General features: G+C 50.7%; 1 protein-coding gene across 4 annotated transcripts in view; it reads right to left on the reverse strand.

The window, feature by feature from the left end:
* fchsd2 (FCH and double SH3 domains 2) overlaps positions 1-26880 on the reverse strand; it is a 143303-nt gene that overhangs the window by 61647 nt on the left and 54776 nt on the right. For all 4 annotated transcript variants that reach the window (XM_036962137.2, XM_090218910.1, XM_090218909.1 and 1 more), the window contains exons 4-5: positions 4494-4573; positions 4258-4402 (exon numbers count right to left, since the gene is read on the reverse strand). In XM_036962137.2, coding sequence (XP_036818032.1) covers positions 4258-4402; positions 4494-4573 — 225 coding nt within the window. The remainder of the gene's footprint in view (positions 1-4257; positions 4403-4493; positions 4574-26880) is intronic.

The raw sequence follows: 26880 nt of genomic DNA on the forward strand, positions 1-26880 counted from the left end.
CACACAGATCATCTACTAGGATATGGGACACACAGATGATGATATACTAGGATATGGGACACACAGATGATGATATACTAGGATATGGGACACACAGATGATATACTAGGATATGGGACACACAGATGATATACTAGGATATGGGACACACAGATGATATACTAGGATATGGGACACACAGATGATGATCTTCTAGGATATGGGACACACAGATGATGATCTACTAGGATATGGGACACACAGATGATGATCTAATAGGATATGGGACACACAGATGATATACTAGGATATGGGACACACAGATGCTGATATACTAGGATATGGGACACACAGATGATGATATACTAGGATATGGGACACACAGATCATATACTAGGATATGGGACACACAGATCATCTACTAGGATATGGGACACACAGATGATGATATACTAGGATATGGGACACACAGATGATATACTAGGATATGGGACACACATATGACGATATACTAGGATATGGGACACACAGATGATATACTAGGATATGGGACACACAGATTGTATACTAGGATATGGGACACACAGATGATGATATACTAGGATATGGGACACAGATGATCTACTAGGATATGGGACACACAGATGATGATATACTAGGATATGGGACACACAGATGATGATATACTAGGATATGGGACACACAGATGATGATATACTAGGATATGGGACACACAGATGATGATATACTAGGATATGGGACACACAGATGATATACTAGGATATGGGACACACAGATCATCTACTAGGATATGGGACACACAGATGATGATATACTAGGATATGGGACACACAGATGATGATATACTAGGATATGGGACACACAGATGATATACTAGGATATGGGACACACAGATGATGATATACTAGGATATGGGACACACAGATGATGATATACTAGGATATGGGACACACAGATGATATACTAGGATATGGGACACACAGATGATATACTAGGATATGGGACACACAGATGATATACTAGGATATGGGACACACAGATGATGATCTTCTAGGATATGGGACACACAGATGCTGATATACTAGGATATGGGACACACAGATGATGATATACTAGGATATGGGACACACAGATCATATACTAGGATATGGGACACACAGATCATCTACTAGGATATGGGACACACAGAAGATGATATACTAGGATATGGGACACACAGATGATATACTAGGATATGGGACACACATATGATGATATACTAGGATATGGGACACACAGATGATATACTAGGATATGGGACACACAGATTGTATACTAGGATATGGGACACACAGATGATGATATACTAGGATATGGGACACACAGATGATCTACTAGGATATGGGACACACAGATGATGATATACTAGGATATGGGACACACAGATGATGATATACTAGGATATGGGACACACAGATGATGATATATACTAGGATATGGGACACACAGATGATATACTAGGATATGGGACACACAGATGATGATATACTAGGATATGGGACACACAGATGATATACTAGGATATGGGACACACAGATTGTATACTAGGATATGGGACACACAGATGATGATATACTAGGATATGGGACACACAGATGATGATATACTAGGATATGGGACACACAGATGATCTACTAGGATATGGGACACACAGATGATGATATACTAGGATATGGGACACACAGATGATGATATACTAGGATATGGGACACACAGATGATATACTAGGATATGGGACACACAGATGATGATATACTAGGATATGGGACACACAGATGATGATATACTAGGATATGGGACACACAGATGATATACTAGGATATGGGACACACAGATGATGATATACTAGGATATGGGACACACAGATGATGATATACTAGGATATGGGACACACAGATGATATACTAGGATATGGGACACACAGATGATGATCTACTAGGATATGGGACACACAGATGATGATCTACTAGGATATGGGACACACAGATGATGATCTAATAGGATATGGGACACACAGATGATATACTAGGATATGGGACACACATATGCTGATATACTAGGATATGGGACACACAGATGATGATATACTAGGATATGGGACACACAGATCATATACTAGGATATGGGACACACAGATCATCTACTAGGATATGGGACACACAGATCATCTACTAGGATATGGGACACACAGATGATGATATACTAGGATATGGGACACACAGATGATATACTAGGATATGGGACACACAGATGATATACTAGGATATGGGACACACAGATGATGATATACTAGGATATGGGACACACAGATGATGATATACTAGGATATGGGACACACAGATGATATACTAGGATATGGGACACACAGATGATATACTAGGATATGGGACACACAGATGATATACTAGGATATGGGACACACAGATGATATACTAGGATATGGGACACACAGATGATATACTAGGATATGGGACACACAGATGATGATCTACTAGGATATGGGACACACAGATGATGATCTACTAGGATATGGGACACACAGATGATATACTAGGATATGGGACACACAGATGATGATATACTAGGATATGGGACACACAGATGATGACATACTAGGATATGGGACACACAGATGATGATATACTAGGATATGGGACACACAGATGATGATATACTAGGATATGGGACACACAGATGATGATATACTAGGATATGGGACACACAGATTATGATATACTAGGTTATGGGACACACAGATGATGATATACTAGGATATGGGACACACAGATGATGATATACTAGGATATGGGACACAGATGATATACTAGGATATGGGACACACAGATGATATACTAGGATATGGGACACACAGATGATATACTAGGATATGGGACACACAGATGATGATATACTAGGATATGGGACACACAGATGATCTACTAGGATATGGGACACACAGATGATATACTAGGATATGGGACACACAGATGATATACTAGGATATGGGACACACAGATGATGATATACTAGGATATGGGACACACAGATGATGATATACTAGGATATGGGACACACAGATGATGATATACTAGGATATGGGACACACAGATGATATACTAGGATATGGGACACACAGATCATGATATACTAGGATATGGGACACACAGATGATGATATACTAGGATATGGGACACACAGATGATGATATACTAGGATATGGGACACACAGATGATATACTAGGATATGGGACACACAGATGATGATATACTAGGATATGGGACACACAGATGATGATATACTAGGATATGGGACACACAGATGATGATATACTAGGATATGGGACACACAGATGATGATATACTAGGATATGGGACACACAGATGATGATATACTAGGATATGGGACACACAGATGATATACTAGGATATGGGACACACAGATGATGATATACTAGGATATGGGACACACAGATGATATACTAGGATATGGGACACACAGATGATGATATACTAGGATATGGGACACACAGATGATATACTAGGATATGGGACACACAGATAATATACTAGGATATGGGACACACAGATGATATACTAGGATATGGGACACACAGATGATATACTAGGATATGGGACACACAGATGATATACTAGGATATGGGACACACAGATGATATACTAGGATATGGGACACACAGATGATATACTAGGATATGGGACACACAGATGATGATATACTAGGATATGGGACACACAGATGATATACCAGGATATGGGACACACAGATGATATACTAGGATATGGGACACACAGATGATGATATACTAGGATATGGGACACAGAGATAATGAAATACTAGGATATGGGACACACAGATGATGATATACTAGGATATGGGACACACAGATGATATACTAGGATATGGGACACACAGATGATGATCTACTAGGATATGGGACACACAGATGATGATATACTAGGATATGGGACACACAGATGATGATATACTAGGATATGGGACACACAGATGATGATCTACTAGGATATGGGACACACAGATGATGATCTACTAGGATATGGGACACACAGATGATGATCTACTAGGATATGGGACACACAGATGATGATATACTAGGATATGGGACACACAGATGATGATATACTAGGATATGGGACACACAGATGATATACTAGGATATGGGACACACACAGCATTACCTTTTTGAGCTGCTGTTCCTTGTATAGCCGTACAGTTTTAGCAGGGTCTGAGATCTCATTCTTGTAGTTGTCACACACGTTGATGCGAGACTGAGTCACCTGTACTGTCCCCTCCAGATAGGACCGCCACACAGCATACACATTCCTACACACAACACACACGGTCAGGTTACGCAAGAGGAAGACTGCAAGCCAACCAAGAAACAGTGTGACGTCAGCAAGAGTCTTCTACTCACCTGTAGTCTGTGCGTTGGTCGTCAGGTTTGATGCCCGGCCAATCCCTCTTCAGGTACTGACTGGCCAGCTTCTGCAGAGCCTGTATAGATCAACAACAACATGACACAGTCATTGTGTTGTGTTGAGGAGTTGAGTCAGTCTACTGTGATATAGGTTACTGTGGCCCTGTATAGTGTCAGTGATATAGGTTACTGTGGCCCTGTATAGTGTCAGTGATATAGGTTACTATGGCCCTGTATAGTGTCAGTGATATAGGTTACTGTGGCCCTGTATAGTGTCAGTGATATAGGTTACTATGGCCCTGATAGTGTCAGTGATATAGGTTACTATGCCCTGTAAAGTGTCAGTGATATAGGTTACTATGGCCCTGTATAGTGTCAGTGATATAGGTTACTATGGCCCTGTATAGTGTCAGTGATATAGGTTACTGTGGCCCTGTATAGTGTCAGTGATATAGGTTACTGTGGCCCTGTATAGTGTCAGTGATATAGGTTACTGTGGCCCTGTAGTGTCAGTGATATAGGTTACTGTGCCCTGTATAGTGTCCGTGATATAGGTTACTATGGCCCTGTATAGTGTCAGTGATATAGGTTACTGTCCCCTGTATAGTGTCAGTGATATAGGTTACTGTGCCCTGTATAGTGTCAGTGATATAGTTTACTGTGCCCTGTATAGTGTCAGTGATATAGGTTACTATGGCCCTGTATAGTGTCAGTGATATAGGTTACTGTGGCCCTGTATAGTGTCAGTGATATAGGTACTGTGGCCCTGTATAGTGTCAGTGATATAGGTTACTATGGCCCTGTATAGTGTCAGTGTGGTGGAGAGAGTGTTCTCCTGTATACTGTCAGCGTGGTAGAGAGAGAGTGTTCTCCTGTATACTGTCAGTGTGGTAGAGAGAGAGTTGTCCTGTATACAGTCAGTGTGGTAGAGAGAGAGTTGTCCTGTATACTGTCAGTCTGGTAGAGAGAGAGTTGTCCTGTATACTGTCAGTGTGGTAGAGAGAGAGTTGTCCTGTATACAGTCAGTGTGGTAGAGAGAGAGTTATCCTGTATAGTGTCAGTGTGGTAGAGAGAGTTGTCCTGTATACTGTCAGTGTGGTAGAGAGAGTGTTCTCCTGTATACTGTCAGTGTGGTTGAGAGTGTTCTCCTGTATAGTGTCAGTGTGGTAGAGAGAGTTGTCCTGTATACAGTCAGTGTGGTAGAGAGAGAGTTGTCCTGTATACTGTCAGTGTGGTAGAGAGAGTGTTCTCCTGTATACTGTCAGTGTGGTAGAGAGAGAGTTCTCCTGTATACTGTCAGTGTGGTAGAGAGAGTGTTCTCCTGTATACTGTCAGTGTGGTAGAGAGAGAGTTCTCCTGTATACTGTCAGTGTGGTAGAGAGAGAGTTCTCCTGTATAGTGTCAGTGTGGTAGAGAGAGTTCTCCTGTATACTGTCAGTGTGGTAGAGAGAGTGTTCTCCTGTATACTGTCAGTGTGGTAGAGAGAGTGTTCTCCTGTATAGTGTCAGTGTGGTAGAGAGAGAGTTGTCCTGTATACAGTCAGTGTGGTAGAGAGAGAGTTCTCCTGTATATAGTCAGTGTGGTAGAGAGAGAGTTCTCCTGTATACTGTCAGTGTGGTAGAGAGAGTGTTCTCCTGTATACTGTCAGTGTGGTAGAGAGAGAGTTGTCCTGTATACAGTCAGTGTGGTAGAGAGAGAGTTGTCCTGTATACAGTCAGTGTGGTAGAGAGAGAGTTCTCCTGTATACAGTCAGTGTGGTAGAGAGGGTTCTCCTGTATACAGTCAGTGTGGTAGAGAGAGAGTTGTCCTGTATACAGTCAGTGTGGTAGAGAGAGAGTTGTCCTGTATACAGTCAGTGTGGTAGAGAGAGAGTTGTCCTGTATACAGTCAGTGTGGTAGAGAGAGTTCTCCTGTATACAGTCAGTGTGGTAGAGAGAGTCCTCCTGTATACAGTCAGTGTGGTAGAGAGAGTTCTCCTGTATACAGTCAGTGTGGTAGAGAGAGTTGTCCTGTATACAGTCAGTGTGGTAGAGAGAGAGTTGTCCTGTATACTGTCAGTGTGGTAGAGAGAGAGTTCTCCTGTATACAGTCAGTGTGGTAGAGAGAGAGTTGTCCTGTATACAGTCAGTGTGGTAGAGAGAGAGTTCTCCTGTATATAGTCAGTGTGGTAGAGAGAGAGTTCTCCTGTATACTGTCAGTGTGGTAGAGAGAGTGTTCTCCTGTATACTGTCAGTGTGGTAGAGAGAGAGTTCTCCTGTATACAGTCAGTGTGGTAGAGAGAGAGTTGTCCTGTATACAGTCAGTGTGGTAGAGAGAGAGTTCTCCTGTATATAGTCAGTGTGGTAGAGAGAGAGTTCTCCTATATACTGTCAGTGTGGTAGAGAGAGTGTTCTCCTGTATACTGTCAGTGTGGTAGAGAGAGAGTTGTCCTGTATACAGTCAGTGTGGTAGAGAGAGAGTTGTCCTGTATACAGTCAGTGTGGTAGAGAGAGAGTTCTCCTGTATACAGTCAGTGCGGTAGAGAGAGAGTTGTCCTGTATACAGTCAGTGTGGTAGAGAGAGAGTTCTCCTGTATACTGTCAGTGTGGTAGAGAGAGTGTTCTCCTGTATACTGTCAGTGTGGTAGAGAGAGAGTTGTCCTGTATACTCTCAGTGTGGTAGAGAGAGAGTTCTCCTGTATACTGTCAGTGTGGTAGAGAGAGAGTTGTCCTGTATATAGTCAGTGTGGTAGAAAGAGACTTGTCCTGTATAGTGTCAGTGTGGTAGAGAGAGAGTTGTCCTGTATACAGTCAGTGTGGTAGAGAGAGAGTTCTCCTGTATATAGTCAGTGTGGTAGAGAGAGAGTTGTCCTGTATACAGTCAGTGTGGTAGAGAGAGAGTTGTCCTGTATACAGTCAGTGTGGTAGAGAGAGAGTTCTCCTGTATACAGTCAGTGTGGTAGAGAGGGTTCTCCTGTATACAGTCAGTGTGGTAGAGAGAGAGTTCTCCTGTATACTGTCAGTGTGGTAGAGAGAGAGTTGTCCTGTATATAGTCAGTGTGGTAGAGAGAGACTTGTCCTGTATATAGTCAGTGTGGTAGAGAGAGAGTTCTCCTGTATACAGTCAGTGTGGTAGAGAGAGAGTTGTCCTGTATACAGTCAGTGTGGTAGAGAGAGAGTTGTCCTGTATACTGTCAGTGTGGTAGAGAGAGAGTTGTCCTGTATACTGTCAGTGTGGTAGAGAGAGAGTTCTCCTGTATACTGTCAGTGTGGTAGAGAGAGAGTTGTCCTGTATACTGTCAGTGTGGTAGAGAGAGAGTTGTCCTGTATACTGTCAGTGTGGTAGAGAGAGAGTTGTCCTGTATACTGTCAGTGTGGTAGAGAGAGAGTTCTCCTGTATACTGTCAGTGTGGTAGAGAGAGAGTTCTCCTGTATACTGTCAGTGTGGTAGAGAGTTCTCCTGTATACAGTCAGTGTGGTAGAGAGAGAGTTCTCCTGTATACAGTCAGTGTGGTAGAGAGAGAGAGTTGTCCTATATACAGTCAGTGTGGTAGAGAGAGAGTTGTCCTGTATACAGTCAGTGTGGTAGAGAGAGAGTTCTCCTGTATACTGTCAGTGTGGTAGAGAGAGAGTTCTCCTGTATACTGTCAGTGTGGTAGAGAGAGAGTTCTCCTGTATACTGTCAGTGTGGTAGAGAGAGAGTTGTCCTGTATACTGTCAGTGTGGTAGAGAGAGAGTTGTCCTGTATACTGTCAGTGTGGTAGAGAGAGAGTTGTCCTGTATACTGTCAGTGTGGTAGAGAGAGAGTTCTCCTGTATACAGTCAGTGTGGTAGAGAGAGAGTTGTCCTGTATACAGTCAGTGTGGTAGAGAGAGAGTTCTCCTGTATACTGTCAGTGTGGTAGAGAGAGAGTTCTCCTGTATACAGTCAGTGTGGTAGAGAGAGAGTTCTCCTGGCCTCAACAGATAACAATAATTAATAAAACAGCAGCAACAACAAGCTGGTTCCAATCAGGACAAATAGAGCTTCAGGGCCCATTGATGAAGTGTCTCTCCCTCCCTCCCTCCCTCCCTCATATGCCCCTCTCTCTCATGCCTCTCTCTCTCATGCCCCTCTCTCTCCATGCCCCTCTCTCTCTCTCCATGCCCCTCTCTCATGCCCCTCTCTCTCCCTCTCATGCCCCTCTCTCTCCTTCTCATGCCCCTCTCTCTCCTTCTCATGCCCCTCTCTCTCATGTCCCTCTCTCTCCCTCTCATGTCCCTCTCATGCCCCTCTCTCTCCCTCATGTCCCTCTCATGCCCCTCTCTCTCCCTCATGTCCCTCTCTCTCCCTCTCATGCCCCTCTCATGTCCCTCTCTCTCATGTCCCTCTCTCTCCCTCTCTCTCATGCCCCTCTCTCTCCCTCTCTCTCATGCCCCTCTCTCGCTCTCATGTCCCTCTCTCTCTCTCATGTCCCTCTCTCTCTCATGTCCCTCTCTCTCGCATGTCCCTCTCTCTCTCATGTCCCTCTCTCTCTCATGTCCCTCTCTCTATCATGTCCCTCTCTCTATCATGTCCCTCTCTCTATCATGTCCCTCTCTCTATCATGTCCCTCTCTCTATCATGTCCCTCTATCATGTCCCTCTCTCTCTCTCATGTCCCTCTCATGCCCCTCTCTCTCCCTCATGTCCCTCTCATGCCCCTCTCATGTCCCTCTCTCTCCCTCATGCCCCTCTCTCTCCCTCTCATGTCCCTCTCCCTCTCATTTCCCTCTCTATCTCATGTCCCTCTCTCTATCATGTCCCTCTCTCTATAATGTCCCTCTCTCTATAATGTCCCTCTCTCTATAATGTCCCTCTCTGTCTCTCATGTCCCGCTCTCTCTCTCATGTCCCTCTCTATCATGTCCCTCTCTCTCCCTCTCTCTCATGCCCCTCTCTCCCTTTCATGTCCCTCTCTCTATCATGTCCCTCTCTCTATCATGTCCCTCTCTCTATCATGTCCCTCTCTCTCTCTCTTTCTCTCAATCTCACAGATGGCCATTGAGGACACACACATGGATCAACTATCCTCATGTGATTGTTTCATACCTCCAGTACTGCCCGTGGTGATATGGGAGGGCTGGCCTGGGGAGAAAGCTCCACTATGGTGGAGACTACAGCCCACTGACCCCCCCCAAAGCCCTACCCTGGGGGAGACTACAGCCCACTGACCCCCCCTAAAGCCCTACCCTGGGGGAGACTACAGCCCACTGACCCCCCCCTAAAGCCCTACCATGGGGGAGACTACAGCCCACTGACCCCCCACTAAAGCCCTACCATGGGGGAGACTACAGCCCACTGACCCCCCCTAAAGCCCTACCATGGGGGAGACTACAGCCCACTGACCCCCCCCCCCCCTAAAGCCCTACCATGGGGGAGACTACAGCCCACTGACCCCCCCCCCCCCTAAAGCCCTACCATGGGGGAGACTACAGCCCACTGACCTCCCCCCTAAAGCCCTACCATGGGGGAGACTACAGCCCACTGACCCCCCCCTAAAGCCCTACCATGGGGGAGACTACAGCCCACTGACCCCCCCCTAAAGCCCTACCATGGGGGAGACTACAGCCCACTGACCCCCCCCCCCTAAAGCCCTACCATGGGGGAGACTACAGCCCACTGACCCTCCCCCTAAAGCCCTACCATGGGGGAGACTACAGCCCACTGACCCCCCCCTAAAGCCCTACCATGGGGGAGACTACAGCCCACTGACCCCCCCCCCCCCTAAAGCCCTACCATGGGGGAGACTACAGCCCACTGACCCTCCCCCTAAAGCCCTACCATGGGGGAGACTACAGCCCACTGACCCCCCCCCTAAAGCCCTACCATGGGGGAGCCAACAGCCCACTGACCCCCCCCCTAAAGCCCTACCCTGGGGGAGACTACAGCCCACTGAACCCCCCCTAAAGCCCTACCATGGGGGAGACTACAGCCCACTGACCCCCCCCCCCCAAAGCCCTACCATGGGGGAGACTACAGCCCACTGACCCCCCCTAAAGCCCTACCCTGGGGGAGACTACAGCCCACTGACCCCCCCTAAAGCCCTACCCTGGGGGAGACTACAGCCCACTGACCCCCCCCTAATGCCCTACCATGGGGGAGACTACAGCCCACTGACCCCCCCCCCCCCCCCCCCTAAAGCACTACCATGGGGGAGACTACAGCCCACTGACCCCCCCCTAAAGCCCTACCATGGGGGAGACTACAGCCCACTGACCCCCCCTAAAGCCCTACCATGGGGGAGACTACAGCCCACTGACCCCCCCCTAAAGCCCTACCATGGGGGAGACTACAGCCCACTGACCCTCCCCCCTAAAGCCCTACCATGGGGGAGACTACAGCCCACTGACCCTCCCCCCTAAAGCCCTACCATGGGGGAGACTACAGCCCACTGACCCTCCCCCCTAAAGCCCTACCATGGGGGAGACTACAGCCCACTGACCCTCCCCCCTAAAGCCCTACCATGGGGGAGACTACAGCCCACTGACCCTCCCCCCTAAAGCCCTACCATGGGGGAGACTACAGCCCACTGACCCTCCCCCCTAAAGCCCTACCATGGGGGAGACTACAGCCCACTGACCCTCCCCCCTAAAGCCCTACCATGGGGGAGACTACAGCCCACTGACCCTCCCCCCTAAAGCCCTACCATGGGGGAGACTAAAGCCCACTGACCCTCCCCCCTAAAGCCCTACCATGGGGGAGACTACAGCCCACTGACCCTCCCCCCTAAAGCCCTACCATGGGGGAGACTAAAGCCCACTGACCCTCCCCCCTAAAGCCCTACCATGGGGAACACATGGCACAGATATGTGAAGTAACAGAATCACAGCTGTAATAGAAGAACAATACCGTTGGCATGGAACACACACACACACACCCACACACACACACCCACACACACACCACCAGTTAACCAAAACTGTCAGAGCAGAGTGGGTGGTGCTGAAGGAAAGGGTGGAGAGGTGAACCTGACACAGGAAAGAATGGCCTCTTCTCTCTGCCTCTGACATCATCAGGGCAGACTGGGCTGGGGGGGGGGGGGTTAGGGTAGACTGGGATGGGCTGGGGGGGTTAGGGTAGACTGGGCTGGGATGGGGGGTTAGGGTGTGTGTGTCTGCAACAGAGAGAAAGGGGCATTCAACTCCTCTCAATGGATACAGTGATCAGCTGGCCATACATCTTCTATTTACCTTCCTCCACCTCTTCCTCCTCCTCCTCTTCCTCAAAGTAGAGGCCCAAAATAACTAAAATAAACAAACAAACACACAGGCTTAGTTTATTCTCTGTCTGAGTTTCTCTACAGCCTCCAAACCCACAAATGTGGTCCTGTCTCCCTTCTCTTTGGTTCGGTCTTGTCAGCACAACACCAGACCAGGACAGTGTCTTGTCAACACCAGACCAGGACAGTGTCTTGTCAGCACCAGACCAGGACAGTGTCTTGTCAGTACAACACCAGACCAGGACAGTGTCTTGTCAGTACAACACCAGACCAGGACAGTGTCTTGTCAGTACAGTACCAGACCAGGACAGTGTCTTGTCAGCACAACACCAGACCAGGACAGTGTCTTGTCAGTACAACACCAGACCAGGACAGTGTCTTGTCAGCACAACACCAGACCAGGACAGTGTCTTGTCAGCACAACACCAGACCAGGACAGTGTCTTGTCAGCACAACACCAGACCAGGACAGTGTCTTGTCAGTACAACACCAGACCAGGACAGTGTCTTGTCACTACAACACCAGACCAGGACAGTGTCTTGTCAGTACAACACCAGACCAGGACAGTGTCTTGTTAATACAACACCAGACCAGGACAGTGTCTTGTCAGTACCAGACCAGGACAGTGTCTTGTCAGCACCAGACCAGGACAGTGTCTTGTCAGTACCAGACCAGGACAGTGTCTTGTCAGTACAGCACCAGACCAGGACAGTGTCTTGTCAGTACAACACCAGACCAGGACAGTGTCTTGTCAGTACAACACCAGACCAGGACAGTGTCTTGTCAGCACAACACCAGACCAGGACAGTGTCTTGTCAGTACAACACCAGACCAGGACAGTGTCTTGTCAGTACAACACCAGACCAGGACAGTGTCTTGTCAACACCAGACCAGGACAGTGTCTTGTCAGCACCAGACCAGGACAGTGTCTTGTCAGTACAACACCAGACCAGGACAGTGTCTTGTCAGTACCAGACCAGGACAGTGTCTTGTCAGTACAACACCAGACCAGGACAGTGTCTTGTCAGTACAACACCAGACCAGGACAGTGTCTTGTCAGTACAGTACCAGACCAGGACAGTGTCTTGTCAGCACAACACCAGACCAGGACAGTGTCTTGTCAGTACAACACCAGACCAGGACAGTGTCTTGTCAGCACAACACCAGACCAGGAAAGTGTCTTGTCAGCACAACACCAGACCAGGACAGTGTCTTGTCAGCACAACACCAGACCAGGACAGTGTCTTGTCAGCACAACACCAGACCAGGACAGTGTCTTGTCAGTACAACACCAGACCAGGACAGTGTCTTGTCAGTACAACACCAGACCAGGACAGTGTCTTGTTAATACAACACCAGACCAGGACAGTGTCTTGTCAGTACCAGACCAGGACAGTGTCTTGTCAGCACCAGACCAGGACAGTGTCTTGTCAGTACCAGACCAGGACAGTGTCTTGTCAGTACAGCACCAGACCAGGACAGTGTCTTGTCAGTACAACACCAGACCAGGACAGTGTCTTATCAGTACAGTACCAGACCAGGACAGTGTCTTGTCAGCACCAGACCAGGACAGTGTCTTGTCAACACCAGACCAGGACAGTGTCTTGTCAGTACAGCACCAGACCAGGACAGTGTCTTGTCAGCACCAGACCAGGACAGTGTCTTGTCAGTACCAGACCAGGACAGTGTCTTGTCAGTACAACACCAGACCAGGACAGTGTCTTGTCAGTACAACACCAGACCAGGACAGTGTCTTGTCAGTACCAGACCAGGACAGTGTCTTGTCAGTACAACACCAGACCAGGACAGTGTCTTGTCAGTACAACACCAGACCAGGACAGTGTCTTGTCAGTACAGTACCAGACCAGGACAGTGTCTTGTCAGCACAACACCAGACCAGGACAGTGTCTTGTCAGTACAACACCAGACCAGGACAGTGTCTTGTCAGCACAACACCAGACCAGGACAGTGTCTTGTCAGCACAACACCAGACCAGGACAGTGTCTTGTCAGCACAACACCAGACCAGGACAGTGTCTTGTCAGTACAACACCAGACCAGGACAGTGTCTTGTCAGTACAACACCAGACCAGGACAGTGTCTTGTCAGTACAACACCAGACCAGGACAGTGTCTTGTTAATACAACACCAGACCAGGACAGTGTCTTGTCAGTACCAGACCAGGACAGTGTCTTGTCAGCACCAGACCAGGACAGTGTCTTGTCAGTACCAGACCAGGACAGTGTCTTGTCAGTACAGCACCAGACCAGGACAGTGTCTTGTCAGTACAACACCAGACCAGGACAGTGTCTTATCAGTACAGTACCAGACCAGGACAGTGTCTTGTCAGCAGCACCAGACCAGGACAGTGTCTTGTCAACACCAGACCAGGACAGTGTCTTGTCAGTACAGCACCAGACCAGGACAGTGTCTTGTCAGCACCAGACCAGGACAGTGTCTTGTCAGTACCAGACCAGGACAGTGTCTTGTCAGTACAACACCAGACCAGGACAGTGTCTTGTCAGTACAACACCAGACCAGGACAGTGTCTTGTCAGTACAGCACCAGACCAGGACAGTGTCTTGTCAACACCAGACCAGGACAGTGTCTTGTCAGCACCAGACCAGGACAGTGTCTTGTCAGTACAACACCAGACCAGGACAGTGTCTTGTCAGTACCAGACCAGGACAGTGTCTTGTCAGTACAACACCAGACCAGGACAGTGTCTTGTCAGTACAACACCAGGACAGTGTCTTGTCAGGACAGCACCAGACCAGGACAGTGTCTTGTCAGTACAGCACCAGACCAGGACAGTGTCTTGTCAGTACAACACCAGGACAGTGTCTTGTCAGGACAGCACCAGACCAGGACAGTGTCTTGTCAGCACCAGACCAGGACAGTGTCTTGTCAGTACAACACCAGACCAGGACAGTGTCTTGTCAGTACAACACCAGACCAGGACAGTGTCTTGTCAGCACAACACCAGACCAGGACAGTGTCTTGTCAGTACAACACCAGACCAGGACAGTGTCTTGTCAGTACAACACCAGACCAGGACAGTGTCTTGTTAATACAACACCAGACCAGGACAGTGTCTTGTTAATACAACACCAGACCAGGACAGTGTCTTGTCAGTACCAGACCAGGACAGTGTCTTGTCAGCACCAGACCAGGACAGTGTCTTGTCAGTACCAGACCAGGACAGTGTCTTGTCAGTACAGCACCAGACCAGGACAGTGTCTTGTCAGTACAACACCAGACCAGGACAGTGTCTTGTCAGTACAGTACCAGACCAGGACAGTGTCTTGTCAGCACCAGACCAGGACAGTGTCTTGTCAGCACCAGACCAGGACAGTGTCTTGTCAACAACAGACCAGGACAGTGTCTTGTCAGTACAGCACCAGACCAGGACAGTGTCTTGTCAGCACCAGACCAGGACAGTGTCTTGTCAGTACCAGACCAGGACAGTGTCTTGTCAGTACAACACCAGACCAGGACAGTGTCTTGTCAGTACAACACCAGGACAGTGTCTTGTCAGGACAGCACCAGACCAGGACAGTGTCTTGTCAGTACAGCACCAGACCAGGACAGTGTCTTGTCAGTACAACACCAGGACAGTGTCTTGTCAGGACAGCACCAGACCAGGACAGTGTCTTGTCAGGACAGCACCAGACCAGGACAGTGTCTTGTCAGCACCAGACCAGGACAGTGTCTTGTCAGTACAACACCAGACCAGGACAGTGTCTTGTCAGTACAACACCAGACCAGGACAGTGTCTTGTCAGCACAACACCAGACCAGGACAGTGTCTTGTCAGTACAACACCAGACCAGGACAGTGTCTTGTCAGTACAACACCAGACCAGGACAGTGTCTTGTTAATACAACACCAGACCAGGACAGTGTCTTGTTAATACAACACCAGACCAGGACAGTGTCTTGTCAGTACCAGACCAGGACAGTGTCTTGTCAGCACCAGACCAGGACAGTGTCTTGTCAGTACAGCACCAGACCAGGACAGTGTCTTGTGAGTACAACACCAGACCAGGACAGTGTCTTGTCAGTACAGTACCAGGACAGTGTCTTGTCAGCACCAGACCAGGACAGTGTCTTGTCAGTACAGCACCAGACCAGGACAGTGTCTTGTGAGTACAACACCAGACCAGGACAGTGTTTTGTCAGTACAGTACCAGACCAGGACAGTGTCTTGTCAGCACCAGACCAGGACAGTGTCTTGTCAGCACCAGACCAGGACAGTGTCTTGTCAACAACAGACCAGGACAGTGTCTTGTCAGTACAGCACCAGACCAGGACAGTGTCTTGTCAGCACCAGACCAGGACAGTGTCTTGTCAGTACCAGACCAGGACAGTGTCTTGTCAGTACAACACCAGACCAGGACAGTGTCTTGTCAGTACCAGACCAGGACAGTGTCTTGTCAGTACAGCACCAGACCAGGACAGTGTCTTGTTAACACCAGACCAGGACAGTGTCTTGTCAGCACCAGACCAGGACAGTGTCTTGTCAGTACAACACCAGACCAGGACAGTGTCTTGTCAGTACCAGACCAGGACAGTGTCTTGTCAGTACAACACCAGACCAGGACAGTGTCTTGTCAGTACAACACCAGGACAGTGTCTTGTCAGGACAGCACCAGACCAGGACAGTGTCTTGTCAGTACAGCACCAGACCAGGACAGTGTCTTGTCAGGACAGCACCAGACCAGGACAGTGTCTTGTCAGCACCAGACCAGGACAGTGTCTTGTCAGTACAACACCAGACCAGGACAGTGTCTTGTCAGTACAACACCAGACCAGGACAGTGTCTTGTCAGTACAACACCAGACCAGGACAGTGTCTTGTCAGTACAACACCAGACCAGGACAGTGTCTTGTCAGTACAACACCAGACCAGGACAGTGTCTTGTCAGCACAACACCAGACCAGGACAGTGTCTTGTCAGTACAACACCAGACCAGGACAGTGTCTTGTCAGCACCAGACCAGGACAGTGTCTTGTCAGTACAACACCAGGACAGTGTCTTGTCAGTACAGCACCAGACCAGGACAGTGTCTTGTCAGTACAACACCAGACCAGGACAGTGTCTTGTCAGGACCAGACCAGGACAGTGTCTTGTCAGTACAACACCAGACCAGAACAGTGTCTTGTCAGTACAACACCAGGACAGTGTCTTGTCAGCACCAGACCAGGACAGTGTCTTGTCAGCACCAGACCAGGACAGTGTCTTGTCAGTGCAACACCAGACCAGGACAGTGTCTTGTCAGTACAACACCAGACCAGGACAGTGTCTTGTCAGTACCAGACCAGGACAGTGTCTTGTCAGTGCAACACCAGACCAGGACAGTGTCTTGTCAGTACAACACCAGGACAGTGTCTTGTCAGGACAGCACCAGACCAGGACAGTGTCTTGTCAGTACAGCACCAGACCAGGACAGTGTCTTGTCAGTACAACACCAGGACAGTGTCTTGTCAGGACAGCACCAGACCAGGACAGTGTCTTGTCAGCACCAGACCAGGACAGTGTCTTGTCAGTACAACACCAGACCAGGACAGTGTCTTGTCAGTACAGCACCAGACCAGGACAGTGTCTTGTCAACACCAGACCAGGACAGTGTCTTGTCAGTACAGTACCAGACCAGGACAGTGTCTTGTCAGCACCAGACCAGGACAGTGTCTTGTCAACACCAGACCAGGACAGTGTCTTGTCAGCACCAGACCAGGACAGTGTCTTGTCAGCACCAGACCAGGACAGTGTCTTGTCAACACCAGACCAGGACAGTGTCTTGTCAGTATAGTACCAGACCAGGACAGTGTCTTGTCAGTACAACACCAGACCAGGAGAGTGTCTTGTCAGTACAGTACCAGACCAGGACAGTGTCTTGTCAGCACAACACCAGACCAGGACAGTGTCTTGTCAGCACCAGACCAGGACAGTGTCTTGTCAACACCAGACCAGGACAGTGTCTTGTCAGCACAACACCAGGACAGTGTCTTGTCAGTACAACACCAGACCAGGACAGTGTCTTGTCAGCACCAGACCAGGACAGTGTCTTGTCAGTACAGCACCAGACCAGGACAGTGTCTTGTCAGTACAACACCAGACCAGGACAGTGTCTTGTCAGTACCAGACCAGGACAGTGTCTTGTCAGTACAACACCAGACCAGGACAGTGTCTTGTCAGTACAACACCAGGACAGTGTCTTGTCAGGACAGCACCAGACCAGGACAGTGTCTTGTCAGTACAGCACCAGACCAGGACAGTGTCTTGTCAGTACAACACCAGGACAGTGTCTTGTCAGGACAGCACCAGACCAGGACAGTGTCTTGTCAGCACCAGACCAGGACAGTGTCTTGTCAGTACAACACCAGACCAGGACAGTGTCTTGTCAGTACAACACCAGGACAGTGTCTTGTCAGGACAGCACCAGACCAGGACAGTGTCTTGTCAGCACCAGACCAGGACAGTGTCTTGTCAGTACAACACCAGACCAGGACAGTGTCTTGTCAGTACAACACCAGACCAGGACAGTGTCTTGTCAGCACAACACCAGACCAGGACAGTGTCTTGTCAGTACAACACCAGACCAGGACAGTGTCTTGTCAGTACAACACCAGACCAGGACAGTGTCTTGTTAATACAACACCAGACCAGGACAGTGTCTTGTCAGTACCAGACCAGGACAGTGTCTTGTCAGCACCAGACCAGGACAGTGTCTTGTCAGTACCAGACCAGGACAGTGTCTTGTCAGTACAGCACCAGACCAGGACAGTGTCTTGTCAGTACAACACCAGACCAGGACAGTGTCTTGTCAGTACAGTACCAGACCAGGACAGTGTCTTGTCAGCACCAGACCAGGACAGTGTCTTGTCAGCACCAGACCAGGACAGTGTCTTGTCAACAACAGACCAGGACAGTGTCTTGTCAGTACAGCACCAGACCAGGACAGTGTCTTGTCAGCACCAGACCAGGACAGTGTCTTGTCAGTACCAGACCAGGACAGTGTCTTGTCAGTACAACACCAGACCAGGACAGTGTCTTGTCAGTACCAGACCAGCACAGTGTCTTGTCAGTACAGCACCAGACCAGGACAGTGTCTTGTTAACACCAGACCAGGACAGTGTCTTGTCAGCACCAGACCAGGACAGTGTCTTGTCAGTACAACACCAGACCAGGACAGTGTCTTGTCAGTACCAGACCAGGACAGTGTCTTGTCAGTACAACACCAGACCAGGACAGTGTCTTGTCAGTACAACACCAGGACAGTGTCTTGTCAGGACAGCACCAGACCAGGACAGTGTCTTGTCAGTACAGCACCAGACCAGGACAGTGTCTTGTCAGGACAGCACCAGACCAGGACAGTGTCTTGTCAGCACCAGACCAGGACAGTGTCTTGTCAGTACAACACCAGACCAGGACAGTGTCTTGTCAGTACAACACCAGACCAGGACAGTGTCTTGTCAGTACAACACCAGACCAGGACAGTGTCTTGTCAGTACAACACCAGACCAGGACAGTGTCTTGTCAGCACAACACCAGACCAGGACAGTGTCTTGTCAGTACAGCACCAGACCAGGACAGTGTCTTGTCAGTACAACACCAGACCAGGACAGTGTCTTGTCAGCACCAGACCAGGACAGTGTCTTGTCAGTACAACACCAGACCAGGACAGTGTCTTGTCAGCACCAGACCAGGACAGTGTCTTGTCAGTACAACACCAGGACAGTGTCTTGTCAGTACAGCACCAGACCAGGACAGTGTCTTGTCAGTACAACACCAGACCAGGACAGTGTCTTGTCAGGACCAGACCAGGACAGTGTCTTGTCAGTACAACACCAGACCAGAACAGTGTCTTGTCAGTACAACACCAGGACAGTGTCTTGTCAGCACCAGACCAGGACAGTGTCTTGTCAGTACCAGACCAGGACAGTGTCTTGTCAGTGCAACACCAGACCAGGACAGTGTCTTGTCAGTACCAGACCAGGACAGTGTCTTGTCAGTGCAACACCAGACCAGGACAGTGTCTTGTCAGTACAACACCAGGACAGTGTCTTGTCAGGACAGCACCAGACCAGGACAGTGTCTTGTCAGTACAGCACCAGACGAGGACAGTGTCTTGTCAGTACAACACCAGGACAGTGTCTTGTCAGGACAGCACCAGACCAGGACAGTGTCTTGTCAGCACCAGACCAGGACAGTGTCTTGTCAGTACAACACCAGACCAGGACAGTGTCTTGTCAGTACAGCACCAGACCAGGACAGTGTCTTGTCAACACCAGACCAGGACAGTGTCTTGTCAGTACAGTACCAGACCAGGACAGTGTCTTGTCAGCACCAGACCAGGACAGTGTCTTGTCAACACCAGACCAGGACAGTGTCTTGTCAGCACCAGACCAGGACAGTGTCTTGTCAGCACCAGACCAGGACAGTGTCTTGTCAACACCAGACCAGGACAGTGTCTTGTCAGTATAGTACCAGACCAGGACAGTGTCTTGTCAGTACAACACCAGACCAGGAGAGTGTCTTGTCAGTACAGTACCAGACCAGGACAGTGTCTTGTCAGCACAACACCAGACCAGGACAGTGTCTTGTCAGCACCAGACCAGGACAGTGTCTTGTCAACACCAGACCAGGACAGTGTCTTGTCAGCACAACACCAGGACAGTGTCTTGTCAGTACAACACCAGACCAGGACAGTGTCTTGTCAGCACCAGACCAGGACAGTGTCTTGTCAGTACAGCACCAGACCAGGACAGTGTCTTGTCAGTACAACACCAGACCAGGACAGTGTCTTGTCAGTACAACACCAGGACAGTGTCTTGTCAGGACAGCACCAGACCAGGACAGTGTCTTGTCAGTACAGCACCAGACCAGGACAGTGTCTTGTCAGTACAACACCAGGACAGTGTCTTGTCAGGACAGCACCAGACCAGGACAGTGTCTTGTCAGCACCAGACCAGGACAGTGTCTTGTCAGTACAACACCAGACCAGGACAGTGTCTTGTCAGTACAACACCAGACCAGGACAGTGTCTTGTCAGTACAACACCAGACCAGGACAGTGTCTTGTCAGTACAACACCAGACCAGGACAGTGTCTTGTCAGCACAACACCAGACCAGGACAGTGTCTTGTCAGTACAGCACCAGACCAGGACAGTGTCTTGTCAGTACAACACCAGACCAGGACAGTGTCTTGTCAGTACAGTACCAGACCAGGACAGTGTCTTGTCAGCACAACACCAGACCAGGACAGTGTCTTGTCAACACCAGACCAGGACAGTGTCTTGTCAGCACCAGACCAGGACAGTGTCTTGTCAACACCAGACCAGGACAGTGTCTTGTCAGTACAACACCAGACCAGGACAGTGTCTTGTCAGCACCAGACCAGGACAGTGTCTTGTCAGTACAGCACCAGACCAGGACAGTGTCTTGTCAGTACAGCACCAGGACAGTGTCTTGTCAGCACCAGACCAGGACAGTGTCTTGTCAGTACAACACCAGACCAGGACAGTGTCTTGTCAGTACAACACCAGGACAGTGTCTTGTCAGCACCAGACCAGGACAGTGTCAGCCGGTGATTCTCTCTCCATTAGGATCAGGCCCTGAGTTAGACCTAGGAGACCAGTACCAGGTGACAGGACTAGAACCAGAGAGAACCAGAAATACCAGAAAACACTGTAGCCTGCAAGGAATAGAGCAGCACGCATACACACATCACTCAACCCCAACGAAGTCAGGTAGTCTAAAGGATATGAGGTCACCTCCAACGTCGGAGCACGGACAAAACACTGGCATAGGCAGGCACACACACACTTCCTGTTTTTGTCCATGCCAGAGAGGATAAGAGAGCACTCAGACCACAGGATATCCTGACCAGACCAGAGAGAGGGAGAGAAAGAAAGAAAGAAAGAAAGAGGGAGGGAGAAAGGGAGGGAGAAAGGGAGGGAGGGAGCAGGAGAGAGGAGGAGAAAGAGTGGATGTGACGTGATGCATGTCGATATTGTCAGCTCAACATCTTAAAAAAGGAAAAGGATGGAAGGAAGTACAGCAGATAGTGTCGCAAATCAGTCACCATCTCTCCCTGTCACTCACTGTTCATCCCTACAGTCACCATCCCTCCCTCTCACTCACTCACTGTTCATCCCTACAGTCACCATCCCTCCCTGTCACTCACTGTTCATCCCTAAAGTCACCATCCCTCCCTCTCACTCACTGTTCATCCCTACAGTCACCATCCCTCCCTCTCACTCACTCACTGTTCATCCCTATAGTCACCATCCCTCCCTGTCACTCACTGTTCATCCCTACAGTCACCATCCCTCCCTCTCACTCACTGTTCATCCCTACAGTCACCATCCCTCCCTCTCATTCACTCACTGTTCATCCCTACAGTCACCATCCCCCCCTCTCACTCACTGTTCAGCCCTACAGTCACCATCCCTCCCTCTCACTCACTGTTCATCCCTACAGTCACCATCTCTCCCTGTCACTCACTGTTCATCCCTACAGTCACCATCCCTCCCTCTCACTCACTGTTCAGCCCTACAGTCACCATCCCTCCCTCTCACTCACTGTTCATCCCTACAGTCACCATCCCTCCCTCTCACTCACTGTTCATCCCTACAGTCACCATCTCTCCCTGTCACTCACTGTTCATCCCTACAGTCACCATCCCTCCCTCTCAATCACTCACTGTTCATCCCTACAGTCACCATCCCCCCCTCTCACTCACTGTTCAGCCCTACAGTCACCATCCCTCCCTCTCACTCACTGTTCATCCCTACAGTCACCATCCCTCCCTCTCACTCACTGTTCATCCCTACAGTCACCATCCCTCCCTCTCACTCACTCTTCAGCCCTACAGTCACCATCCCTCCCTCTCACTCACTGTTCATCCCTACAGTCACCATCCCTCCCTCTCACTCACTGTTCATCCCTACAGTCACCATCCCTCCCTCCCTCCCTCTCACTCACTGTTCATCCCTACAGTCTCCATTCCTCCCTCTCACTCACTGTTCATCCCTACAGTCACCATCCCTCCCTCTCACTCACTCACTCTTCAGCCCTACAGTCACCATCTCTCCATTCCTCCCTGTCACTCACTGTTCATCCCTACAGTCACCATCCCTCCCTCTCACTCACTGTTCATCCCTACAGTCACCATCCCTCCCTCTCACTCACTGTTCATCCCTACAGTCACCATCCCTCCCTGTCACTCACTGTTCATCCCTACAGTCACCATCCCTCCCTCTCACTCACTCTTCAGCCCTACAGTCACCATCTCTCCATTCCTCCCTCTCACTCACTGTTCATCCCTACAGTCACCATCCCTCCCTCTCACTCACTGTTCATCCCTACAGTCACCATCCCTCCCTCTCACTCACTGTTCATCCCTACAGTCACCATCCCTCCCTCTCACTCACTCTTCAGCCCTACAGTCACCATCCCTCCCTCTCACTCACTGTTCATCCCTACAGTCACCATCCCTCCATTCCTCCCTCTCACTCACTGTTCATCCCTACAGTCACCATCCCTCCCGCTCACTCACTGTTCATCCCTACAGTCACCATCCCTCCCTCTCACTCACTGTTCATCCCTACAGTCACCATCCCTCCCTCTCCCTCACTGTTCAGCCCTACAGTCACCATCCCTCCCTCTCACTCACTGTTCATCCCTACAGTCACCATCCCTCCCTCTCACTCACTGTTCATCCCTACAGTCACCATCCCTCCATCCCCCCCTCTCACTCACTGTTCATCCCTACAGTCACCATCCCTCCATCCCTCCCTCTCACTCACTGTTCATCCCTACAGTCACCATCCCTCCCTCTCACTCACTGTTCATCCCTACAGTCACCATCCCTCCATTCCTCCCTCTCACTCACTCTTCAGCCCTACAGTCACCATCCCTCCCTCTCACTCACTGTTCATCCCTACAGTCACCATTCCTCCCTCTCACTCACTGTTCAGCCCTACAGTCACCATCCCTCCATTCCTCCCTCTCACTCACTCTTCAGCCCTACAGTCACCATCCCTCCCTCTCACTCACTCTTCACCAGAAACAAAATTGTAGACCTGCACCAGGCTGGGAAGACTGAATCTGCAATTGGTAAGCAGATTGGTTTGAATAAATCAACTGTGGGAGCAATTATTAGGAAATGGAAGACATACAAGACCACTGATAATCTCCCTCGATCTGGGGCTCCACGCAAGATCTCACCCCGTGGGGTCAAAACGATCACAAGAACGGTGAGCAAAAGTCCCAGAACCACACGGGGGGACCTAGTGAATGACCTGCAGAGAGCTGGGACCAAAGTAACAAAGCCTACCATCAGTAACACACTACGCCGCCAGGGACTCAAATCCTGCAGTGCAAGACGTGTCCCCCTGCTTAAACCAGTACATGTCCAGGCCTGTCTGAAGTTTGCTAGAGAGCATTTGGATGATCCAGAAGAAGATTGGGAGAATGTCATATGGTCAGATGAAACCAAAACATAACTTTTTGTTAGAAACTCAACTCGTCGTGTTTGGAGGACAAAGAGTGCGGAGTTGCATCCAAAGAACACCATACCTACTGTGAAGCATGGGCGTGGAAACATCATGCTTTGGGGCTGTTTTTCTGCAAAGGGACCAGGACGACTGATCCATGTAAAGGAAAGAATGAATGGGGCCATGTACAGTGCCTTGCGAAAGTATTCGCCCCCTTGAACTTTGTGACCTTTTGCCACATTTCAGGCTTCAAACATAAAGATATAAAACTGTATTTTTTTGTGAAGAATCAACAACAAGTGGGACACAATCATGAAGTGGAACGACATTTATTGGATATTTCAAACTTTTTTAAAAAATCAAAAACGGAAAAATTGGGCGTCCTCAACACCCTCCCCCTCCTCAACACCCTCCCCGTCCTCAACACCCTCCCCGTCCTCAACACCCTCCCCGTCCTCAACACCCTCCCCCTCCTCAACACCCTCCCCGTCCTCAACACCCTCCCCGTCCTCAACACCCTCCCCGTCCTCAACACCCTCCCCGTCCCCAACACCCTCCCCGTCCCCAACACCCTCCCCGTCCTCAACACACTCCCCGTCCTCAACACCCTCCCCGTCCTCAACACCCTCCCCGTCCTCAACACCCTCCCCAACACCCTCCCCGTCCTCAACACCCTCCCCGTCCTCAACACCCTCCCCGTCCTCAACACCCTCCCCGTCCTCAACACACTCCCCGTCCTCAACACCCTCCCCGTCCTCAACACCCTCCCCGTCCTCAACACCCTCCCCCTCCTCAACACCCTCCCCGTCCTCAACACCCTCCCCGTCCCCAACACCCTCCCCGTCCTCAACACCCTCCCCGTCCTCAACACACTCCCCGTCCTCAACACCCTCCCCGTCCTCAACACCCTCCCCGTCCTCAACACCCTCCCCCTCCTCAACACCCTCCCCCTCCTCAACACCCTCCCCCTCCTCAACACCCTCCCCGTCCTCAACACCCTCCCCCTCCTCAACACCCTCCCCGTCCTCAACACCCTCCCCGTCCTCAACACCCTCCCCGTCCTCAACACCCTCGCCCGTCCTCAACACCCTCCCCGTCCTCAACACCCTCCCCGTCCTCAACACCCTCCCCGTCCTCAACACCCTCCCCAACACACTCCCCGTCCTCAACACCCTCCCTGTCCTCAACACTCTGCCTGTCCTCAACACCCTCCCCAACACCCTCCCCGTCCTCAACACCCTCCTCAACACCCTTCCCGTCCTCAACACCCTTCCCGTCCTCAACACCCTTCCCGTCCTCAACACCCTCCCCGTCCCCAACACCCTCCCCCTCCTCAACACCCTCCCCGTCCTCAACATCCTCCCCGTCCTCAACACCCTCCCCCTCCTCAACACCCTCCCCGTCCTCAACACCCTCCCCAACACCCTCCCCGTCCTCAACACCCTCCTCAACACCCTCCCTGTCCTCAACACCCTCCCCGTCCCCAACACCCTCCCCAACACCCTCCCCGTACTCAACAACCTCCCTGTCCTCAACACCCTCCCCAACACCCTCCCTGTCCTCAACACCCTCCCCAACACCCTCCCCGTCCTCAACACCCTCCTCAACACCCTTCCCGTCCTCAACACCCTCCCCGTCCCCAACACCCTCCCCGTCCTCAACACCCTCCCCGTCCTCAACACCCTCCCCGTCCTCAACATCCTCCCCGTCCTCAACACCGTCCCCAACACACTCCCCGTCCTCAACATCCTCCCCAACACCCTCCCCGTCCTCAACACCCTCCCCGTCCTCAACATCCTCCCCCTCCTCAACACCCTCCCCGTCCTCAACACCCTCCCCGTCCTCAACACCCTCCCCGTCCTCAACATCCTCCCCGTCCTCAACATCCTCCCCAACACCCTCCCCGTCCTCAACACCCTCCCCGTCCTCAACACCCTCCCCGTCCTCAACATCCTCCCTGTCCTCAACATCCTCCTCAACACCCTCCCCGTCCTCAACACCCTCCCCAACACCCTCCCCGTCCTCAACAACCTCCCCCTCCTCAACACCCTCCCCCTCCTCTCCACCCTCCCCGTCCTCAACATCCTCCCCAACACCCTCCCCCTCCTCCTCAACACCCTCCCCGTCCTCTCCACCCTCCCCTTCCTCAACACCCTCCCCAACACCCTCCCCCTCCTCCTCAACACCCTCCCCCTCCTCAACACCCTCCCCGTCCTCAACACCCTCCCTGTCCTCAACACCCTCACCCTCCTCAACACCCTCACCCTCCTCAACACCCTCCCCGTCCTCAACCTTCTCCCCCTCCTCAACACCCTCCCCCTCCTCTCCACCCTCCCCCTCCTCAACACCCTCCCCGTCCTCAACACCCTCCCCGTCCTCAACATCCTCCCCAACACCCTCCCCCTCCTCCTCAACACCCTCCCCGTCCTCTCCACCCTCCCCGTCCTCAACACCCTCCCTGTCCTCAACATCATCCCCGTCCTCAACACCCTCCCCCTCCTCCTCAACACCCTCCCCGTCCTCAACACCCTCCCCCTCCTCAACACCCTCCCTGTCCTCAACACCCTCCCCGTCCTCAACACCCTCCCCCTCCTCAACACCCTCCCCAACACCCTCCCGTCCTCAACACCCTCCCCAACACCCTCCCCGTCCTCAACACCCTCCTCAA

Source organism: Oncorhynchus mykiss, chromosome 24, assembly GCF_057628025.1.
Source record: "Oncorhynchus mykiss isolate SJ-2025 chromosome 24, ASM5762802v1, whole genome shotgun sequence".
NCBI classification, from domain to species: Eukaryota; Metazoa; Chordata; class Actinopteri; order Salmoniformes; family Salmonidae; genus Oncorhynchus; species Oncorhynchus mykiss.